The sequence below is a fragment of the Zea mays genome, chromosome 1 (assembly GCF_902167145.1).
Source record: "Zea mays cultivar B73 chromosome 1, Zm-B73-REFERENCE-NAM-5.0, whole genome shotgun sequence".
NCBI classification, from domain to species: domain Eukaryota; kingdom Viridiplantae; phylum Streptophyta; class Magnoliopsida; order Poales; family Poaceae; genus Zea; species Zea mays.
Genome location: NC_050096.1, coordinates 188,003,405 through 188,012,823, shown reverse-complemented (window position 1 = coordinate 188,012,823; position 9,419 = coordinate 188,003,405). Strand labels below are relative to the sequence as shown.

Below are 9,419 nucleotides of genomic sequence, written 5' to 3'. Positions count from 1 at the left end.
ATCTTAACAAATGTATTTAACTAAAAAAACTTTGAATATATAGGGGATATTGTGCATTGGTGTGCTAAAACGTTCTAGGCAGCAGAAAGCAATATCACGGGTGCAAGCAGCCAAAGATCTGCAAGTAAGTACTTGGTTCATACTTCAAATGTGGCATCATGGAATCCTTTGATTGGATATTTCTTTGTTTTGAGCTATTGTCTTTTCGGTCTTTAAGACACCCTTTCTGTGGCTTGTGCCTAAATTTACTCACTGTTGCTCAGTTTCTTCTTCAGTAGTTCAATTATTCCTCTTTCAGTTACTGTGTCATAATATTATTCTTTTCGTGCAGCGCTGCTTGTTTTGCTTCCCCTGTATAGTTCAGGCGGTGTATCTCATTAGAAAATAGAAATGTAAAAATCTGGCTTACAAAAATGGTGCCCCTCTTTAACCCAAAATGATCACCCTGTTCTGTATGCGTGTTGAATTTAGAATGCTATGTTATAATTATCCCGGGCCATATTGCATCAAGTATAATATGTGCTAACAGGAGAACTGTATCTGGTTTCTAAAAGAGAGTATGCACAACCTGCAAGAACGATAATGGTGCCACAGACCATTATTATTTTGTTGATCATAGCCAACCAAAGTCCATTGGATAGTGTATTGCCAAAACCGCTCCACTTAGTTTCGAGGTTCAGGGTGCAGCCTATAAATAGCACAGGCATATTTTTTGGGTCTGTACATTGTTACTGCCAGCTCATCTTTCCTCATTTTCTCAATTCGTATGGTGTTTCAGGAGTTGGAGAAACAGAGAGAAGAACTTGAGGCATTGTTACTTGCTGAACGGTCGGAGTTGGTCTGAAGGCTGACCACCGTGATCTAACAGTTTCTCTTCTGTTGTAGATAAATGCTTTCTTCTTTTTCTAATGATAGCATACTGCTTGGTCATGGCCCTGAGTCATTCATCCAGAAGTCACTTGATTGAAGTGTACCTTCTTTAGTTTCTGTGAGTATGGATCCTTTGTTATGTTTATACCAAGTTAACAGATTCTAAATTGTCTCTACTCTACATATTGATGTGGCTTTGCATTCGCGAGATTCTAAACTTATTATCTCTATTCTACATGTTGATGTTGCTTTGCAGTCACTTGTGTCTCACATTTGACGTTTTGCGTTATAGTGATATTTTGCATCAGATCCACTTTTCTTAATTATTACCGATACAGAATCGCATATGTTTCTGTTGTTAACACCATGCTTTTTACGGACAGGGATTGCAGCTTCCCTCTTGGTTTCAGCTGAATTGTGGGCTTCTTGGTTTCAGAGCATTGTATTGATTCATCGTCTGGGGCTGTAAGATTGTAGCATGAGTTTGATGTAGCACCCTGACCTGTGTCGTCTAATCCTGTCGTGTATGCATAAATGCATTGCTGAATAACTCACCTGATTTTTGCACTTAATGTCTCTTCTGCTGTGGTAACTCAGTCCTTGAGCCATAATTATGATTATGTTTTCTTGTATACTCCCTTTGTCGAAAATTAAAATTCGTTTTAGTTAATTACTAGGTTCATACAATACTTAAAGTATATGTTTTATATATATTTATTTAGGTTTATCTTCATCCATTTGAATATGGACATAAAAAACAAGAGCTAAAATGACTACTATTTTGAGATAGAGGAAGTATGTTTTACCTAATGATTACTGGGGGCTAGAATTGTTCCCATTTTCTTTTAAGAGGAACATTGTTGAAATGAATAACATGTCAAAATTCTTTATTTTCTTATATAAGGTTCTTCTATTGGACCATTTCCAATGCTGATGATTACATGGGTTATATTGTTGTGCATATTAGTGTGGAACAAATAAATAATTCTTGGATTAACATTCAATTAGCTAGCTTCCTTCTGTATGCCAAAATGGCGAGAAGCTATTATTAGAGATTTCACACCTTTAGTAAATTATAAAATTGTCTATATGTTTATCCATTTTTATTAGCTTTCTCGAAGTTCATGTTATTGGTTACTGTATGTAGAGGGGGGAAGAGCTGCTTGCGTACTGGTGGAGAGAGGATCATTGGTTGAAAGCGATGTTTCTACATATGAGGTCTGTAATTAAGGTTGAGGAAGAATTGGTTGGGGTTCCTGTGAAAGGTGGACTATATGAGGTCTGTAATTACTTTTTTGTTATGCTCTATCATTACTTGAATGAATCATGTATGTATCACTGGCAAGAAACTTCTGCTCATACTTGATGGGTGATGGGGAAACACTTTTGGGAATTCTAATTTTGTTCTGCTTTCTGCAGATTAGGGATACCAGTGTGCTTGTACGTTTAAGGCCAACGTGTGAGGATCTTTGCAGCTACTTAATTGCCAGAGGCCGCAAACATTTTGAAGTCTGTGTGTACAATAGCTGAAAGAGACCATCTTTAGAAATGTGGAGATTGCTTGATCCAGGTTTAAGATTGATTAATTCTGTTCAACTTCATGATCGGATGGTGTGCGTAAAATTTGGTTTGTAATTCGTCTTGTTTTTTAACAAAGTACAAAAGAGCATAACTTAATTTGACCTTATAAATGTTGTGATATTCAGAAGCGGGCAAACTATAACCGTTGTGTACTAATGTTTTATTAAATAATTTGTGTTCTGTCGCAACGTACGGACACCCTACTATGATATATAGAAGTTTGCATGGTATTGATGGTTGCAATGTAATGATGAACTAACTAAATTAAAATAACAAAATTTATGTATGATTTGGATCACAAATTGATTACGAAACCTTTTTACATAACAATATAACACACATTTAAAGAGAAATTTGCTATTTTGCCACTCTCAATTTTGGCTACCTGTTATTATGCCATCCCGTGTCTATGACTGGTGGGACCGTCTGTGTCTATGATTTGTGGGTCCGATGGCATACTGGCGAAGCCCACAAATGATAATGGCAAAATTGCCAATGGCTCCACATTTAAACATATATTATCGTGTATTATATGTTCCCGTTGCAACGCACGGGCATTTACCTAGTCTAAACTTCAAGTTCAGAAAATTATAGAATTGCAACATTTTGCTAATAATCTGTCTGATGCGTTTACTGACTATAATGGTGTCACAAAATCCTTGAATCCTGCTGTTATTGCGCCCAGTAGAGTGGAGGTACCACGAAAAACCATTCAACCATTCAACCATATAAAGCGAGATTAGTTGCTCAAGGGTTTACCCAAAGACCAGGAATTGACTACAATGAGACATATTCTCCTGTTATGAATGGAATAACCTTTCGGTATTTAATTTCATTGGCAGTACAAAAACGTCTACTTCTGCAGTTGATGGACGTCGTGACCGCATATCTTTATGGGTCACTAGATTCGGACATATACATGAAAGTTCCTGATGGAATACCTGTACCGAATAATGGCAAAAATCATAACATGTTTTGTGTCAAACTCACCAAATCTCTATATGGCTTAAAACAGTCAGGGAGAATGTGGTACAACCGACTGAAGGAATTCCTTTGATGAAGAACTTCTTGCCTCCGGTCTTCTTGTTTTGGCCTTTGCTCTTTTTTGTAAAAGCAAGTGCTGATGACGTGTGAGAAATAGAAACTGTTGTGCGAGAAAATGAAAAGGGGCACTACATTCTTTATTGCTTTTCATATTTATACAAGCAGAGGAGACACTAAAAGGAGTAGACCAAAAGCCACGTCCATACATGGGGATCGTGCAGGGGCACGTCCCTTGGTGGACGCCGGTTAGAAAGCAGTCAACAACTTCTTATCATAACAATAGACACGGAAAATCCACCTTGATTCCGGCCTGGAAACGGCGAGTGACCCGGAATAAGTGTCCACTTAGGCCTTGTTCGTTTACGTCGGATTGTACCTGGAATCGTTCCAGCTAATCAAAGTCTATATAAATTAGAGAAGTAATCCGGCTAGGAATAGTTTCGACCCATCGATCCGGCAAAAACGAACAAGGCCTTAATCCTTGGCTGGATCTGGTTTAGATCCTAATCTGTCAAACGGGACCTCAATCCTTTTCGATCCAGCCGAGCAAGGCTTTATTCGATTTGAGTCTTAATAGGTGATATTGGTGCTGGTTTCGTCACGCTCACGGTTAGCAAAACTAAGAAATCATTTGTTGTGCTGCTAGATGTGATGTTATGTGCGATGAGAGCACGGCAGAACGCAGCTGACCCGATCATATTGGTAGAGTTATATATTTTGTAAATATTAGATGATGCAGGTTCGGTTTTTTTACCAGCTTTTCTAAGAATCTGGTTTTTTTACCAGCTTTTCTAAGAATCTGGTTGTGGAGATAATAATCTGGTTGTGGAGATAATCTAGTTGTGAAAAAAAACTGAGTATCGTGAAGATTACATAGAGAAATATGAAGTGGTCCAAAAGATTCAGTATCTAGAAAACGATAGATTCCTACTATCGGAATGACTCGACCGATTTAGTGTTCATATTGATTTTAGACAGGTTTTATCAAAACGATTCTTATAGAAGCGGTCCGAAAAACTAGAGGGTTTAGCAGTCCGCAGCAACTTGCAACAACTTTTAGTGGTCAAAAGCTGAAAAAAGCTCAAACAAAAGGGCCACTGCTTGCTCCTACTGACGGCTTGCTGCATAAATTACCATTGTCAAAATAAGAAAACAAAAGGGTACCACAGAATCCCGTTGTGGCACAAGGAACCATAGATCACGAATAGTACGTGTTTAATCAAAAGAAAAATTGGGCATCACAGTATCAACTCAAATGGCAGTAACAAGTCCTGAAGAAAACTTTTAGTGCAACCAAAGTCAGCAGACGCCACCACAGATGGATGGGTTAGATCCGGCACATCTACTTTCTGAATGTCCACTTACTGAGGAAAGGAAAGCGAATGTCTGGATGGCACTTGTTCCTGCAGCCCATGTCCCAGGCGTTGGCGTTGCAGCAGATGGTTAATCCTGGTTTTCGCTCCAGAACGTCCGCGACTGTCGGGCTGCAGCCACGACGTTGAGCCACATTCTTGCCGACGCCAAGCCACCGCAGCCCTCCAAACAGCGGTGGCTCAAAGTATCTCAGGAAGTTCCGAGCCAGACTTGCTGCAGTAGGCCAATATCAAGCATCCTCAGGGACAATTAAAAGCTGTGTAACTATCATCTGGCTCAAACAAAAAAAGTAAAAAATTCAGTTGATTTTGTTTTGGTTTGTTTCCTTTGAGTTCTCACCAATATCAAAAGAATCGTCAACCTTAGGATACAATAACTCAGACAATTAAAATATTTCTTGTTCTTAACAAGCAGACAATTCTATCTTGGTGGGATGGCATAAACGGAAAAAGAAAAAAAAAACAATAATAAGATCAGATTTCCCCCAACATAGTTTTGCAAACTGTACCAAAGATGAAGATGGTGTACCTGCCTTCGTAAGGGGGCTCTGAACAACATCTTTAGATGGAATCAACTTTATTTCTTCTTAATTACAACTGGAACACCACTCATGTTAAGTAGGTGGAACCAAATAACAAACACTTTTTTTTCTCCAACTAAAAGCATAGAACAAACTCTGGACCCTTGACTCAATTGAACAAACCATGGCTGAACTGATACAACTCCTGAACAAACTCTATCCTAAACACTTGCGGACACCACTGACTCTCATAAGTTTTCCCAATGAATGTGCCAACATCACATTCTTATGTAGTTATGTTGAATTATTACGATCACAACTTTCTATAAAAATCCAACATTAGCCAACGAAAGTATAAAACAGAACCTCCAGCTCTCAAAGTCCTTGTCATGGTGTCATTCATGAATCATGATACTTCTGCTACAGGTACGGAATTCCTATAACTTACACTAACTTATTTTAAGGAGCTGTAAAACTGTTGCCCGACAGGATGATTCAATATTCAAAACCCTTGGATCAACCCCATTTCAACTTGACTATGAAAACGGAGTGATAAAAGAATGTCAACAACAGCCTTACAGTTACAAGTGGTGGATTTACAGCAAATTTCCTATCCAGACATCAACTTATCTTCCAGTCTTCCTATGAGATAATATATCTTTGAAGACCCTCATTTCACCATCTGAATACGAAGGTTTTCTCCCAGTAACCAACTTCATTATCTCTTTCCCATTCCTATCCTTTGAGATAGCCATGAGGCCTTTCAACAGTTGGTTAATAGTATCGACACTCGGAAACCAATTTTTCTCCATGCTATCCTTGCACAACCTGAATGCCAAATCAAAGTCCCTTCTCTCACAGAGGTAATGGACCATTGTCTGGTAAACCTTACTGTTTGGCTTGCATCCCCTCCCGTGCATCGCGCCAAAGACCGTCTTGGCCATCTCATGCTCACCCATCATGAAGAAACCCTTGATAATTAGATTGTATGTGATCTCATCTGGTTTGATCCCCGCCACATACATTTTCCGTGCCAACTCATTTGCCTGCCACCCCCTTCCCCTGTTAACCAGGAACTGGATCCTCACATTGTAGGTAGCAAGTGTCGGCACACAACCCCTCAGCCTCATGAGATTCCACAAACCATCCCCAACCTCGCGTCGGCCACACTTATAGAAAGCAGCCATGAGCGTCGTGTACGTGATGACATCCGGCCGCACACCAGCCCTCTCCATCCCCTGCATGACCTGGTACGCCGCACGCAAGTCCCCCATGTCGCAGAACATCTTCACCACCGTGTTACACGAGATGTCATCCACCTCGACGTCGTACTTCTCTGGCCCCTCCTCAAACAGCGACAGAGCCTCATCAAACATCCGTGCCCGCAGCAGGACCTTCATGGTGGCATTGAGCGACTTTGCGGTGCGCGGGCACCCGTACATCCCCATCTCCTGGAAAGTCCGTAGCGCGTGGCCTGGCATCCCGGCCTTCCCGTACAGGCCGATGATCCTGACCACGAACCCTTCCCGCCTCCCCTGGGGCAGCGCCTTGTGCTGCTCGAGGATCTCCTCGACGAGGTCATTCCGACGAGCACCCGCCAGGCGCGCCACCGCGTCCTCGAACGCGAAGCGGTTCTCCACCAGGAGGCGGTTGTGCGCATTGGCCCTGAACAGCTGGTACAGCCGCTCCGGGTCCCGCTCGTGCTTGATCCTTACCAGCACCGGCTGCTCCTGCTCCTCCTTGGCTGCAGCGGCTGCGAGAGAGGGGGAAGGGGAGGAGGAGGGCTGGCCGACGCCGGGTCGGCGGCGGCGGTCACCCTTGGAGGCGGATATCGCGGCGCGGCAGGCGGCGATGGTGGGGAAGTCAGCGGGGTGCGAGGAGTGCGCGTGCGCGGAGGAGAAAGGGTGGCGGCCCGAGGGCGGGCGCGAGAGCCCCGCAGCGATGACGGTGAGCGCGACGGCGTCAAAGGCTGCGCAGAGCTTGCGGAGGGCGCCCAGGGAGAGCATCTGGCCTCGCTCGATGCCTAGGGCGCGGTGGCGGCTGCGGCGGCCATGGGCGTGGTGGGCGGCGAAGTGAGCGAGCGGGGGAGAGGGGCGGCGTGGAGGCGCAACGCACCGCTCCGTCCAGCGGACTCTCGAGAGGCGGGCGAGAGCCCACGGTTTATTCCCCAACCAAAAGCCTCAAACTGGGGTGGTTGGGCCTTTGAGGGTATGGCGTAGTTACGCCTTGTATGGGCTATGGCCCATCAATACATATGGGCTTGTTTTACTACGGCTCTATGCAACCAGTAGGCACTGGGAGTTTAGAGTTGGGTCCAGTAATTCAACTACTGCAGGCTGCAGCAGTACTGCAGTAGTTGGTTCAGCAGTTCAGTGATCCAGGATGTAGCTGCTCCTGTTCAAGGTAACTGTAGATGTTTACAGTTACATGGTACCTGGCGAAGGCGACTTTGGTGTGCCGAATTTTGCTCTTGATCCAGGTTGAGCTAGCAGTGTTGGACTGAAGCTGGTCACATCTTGGCGGTTGAGTGTTAAGATAGCCATATTTGATGTGTTACAACAAATAAAAAGTATTGGAATCACAAACCCAAAAGAAAAAAAACGTCTCACAAATGTAGAAAATCCGAAGAACTCATTCTTTCGGAACTAGAATGTGCCTAGAAAAATGTTCAATCAACCAAGGTATATCTTGTAAGTTTTAATGATGCCTTTACAAATTACAATGTATAGGGCTCTACCATTCTAGGACACAAAAAACACATGAATCCCATAAACTAGAGCTTACAAAAAATACTAAAATCGGCCAGAAAGCGCAAGACTCTAAAAACTACATGTGGTTGAGTGATTAGATATACACATTTGATGTGAAGAACCAACCAAATTCCTTGGAATGTTATCCCTAAACTGATGATCGTTAGAGTGGTGAAGAGCATACAAAACACAAAGAACTCATCATTCGGGATCAGAAACTAGCTAAAAAATGATGTAATGGCCAAGGTAGATCCTAGTTTCCTTGGTGGTTCCTTAAGAACGTCTAGTGCTTGATAGTATTGGCTCCCCAAAACACCCAAAACTCATGAACAATCTATATCTATACTACTTCTTAAGACACTACCGTAAGACACTACCGTAGGCGTTCACAGCGTGCGCCATGTTCTGCCTCCTCCCGCGTCCGCGTCCGTAGCTCCCGTCGCCGCAATCAGCGCCTCCGCCGGCGCAATCCACCCCCGCATTCCTCTTCCTCCGCGCACGCCGCGCGAGCCCCCGCCTCCTTCCTACGCATGCATGCTGAGCGGGTCGTTAGCCGCAGCAACGCTCTCCTACCCCCGCCACCGCCCCCTCGCTCTCCAGCCCCAGCCCCCGCCTCCGTAGATCTCGCCTGCCCCCGCCCGCGACATCCTGTACCTCGTGCCTAGCCTCGACGCCGTCTCCTCCCATGTTCCGCCTCCTCGCCCTCCTCCGCGTCGCCAAGATCTGCACGCATCATAGCCTCCGAGTACGCCCTCCTCGCCGTCTCCGACCCGGAGAAGCCGAGCCTGCCGCCACCTCACTCGTCCTCATATCCGCGCCCACCTACGTTCCTACCTCGTCACCAGCGTCCGTCGCTTCGACCCCCGCCTGCCTCCCCCGCCGTGATAGCCGCTCCGCGTCCTCATCGCGCGTCTGCCCCGTCCTCGACGCCTCTTCTTGTCGCAACCCTCTCCTTTCGCACCGGCGCGTCGGTGTGCACCTCTGCTCCTGCACGCCCTCCTTCTCGCTGATGCGCACTATTGTCTGTACCCGCTGCGCCCGCCTCTCCCCTCTCGACGCGATGATCTAGAACTCCCGCCCCCAACCAGCCCTACCCCGCCGACCGTGCGTACGTCGCGCAGATCCGGATCGGTGGGGCTCGTAAGGGCCCGAGGTGAGCGAGGACGAGGTTAGGTCCACCACCTTCTTATCTTCCTCCGCCGGCTTCTACACGCTCCAGGCCCCGCCTCCCAACTGCGAACCTCACTCCGTTCCTGGTGCTCTTTTTTCCAGCCTTCAGT

At 45.1% G+C, this 9,419-nt stretch overlaps 1 protein-coding gene across 5 annotated transcripts; it reads right to left on the bottom strand.

The window, feature by feature from the left end:
• Nucleotides 1-4,689: 4,689 nt before the first annotated feature.
• On the bottom strand, nt 4,690-7,529 carry LOC100383318 (Pentatricopeptide repeat-containing protein mitochondrial). 5 transcript variants are annotated; one of them, XM_008646481.4, is made up of 2 exons: nt 5,969-7,520; nt 4,690-5,140 (listed from the first exon to the last, which is right to left on the bottom strand). In XM_008646481.4, exon 1 carries the CDS (start codon nt 7,393-7,395, stop codon nt 6,016-6,018), a length of 1,380 nt encoding a protein of 459 aa, XP_008644703.1. In that variant the 5' UTR covers nt 7,396-7,520; the 3' UTR covers nt 4,690-5,140; nt 5,969-6,015. The 5 variants fall into 5 exon arrangements, 3 of the variants coding, with proteins under 3 accessions (XP_008644703.1, XP_008644710.1, NP_001169447.1); XM_008646488.4 differs by having other exon boundaries at nt 4,690-5,082; XR_004849924.1 differs by having other exon boundaries at nt 4,723-5,140; nt 5,398-7,529.
• Nucleotides 7,530-9,419: the final 1,890 nt, after the last annotated feature.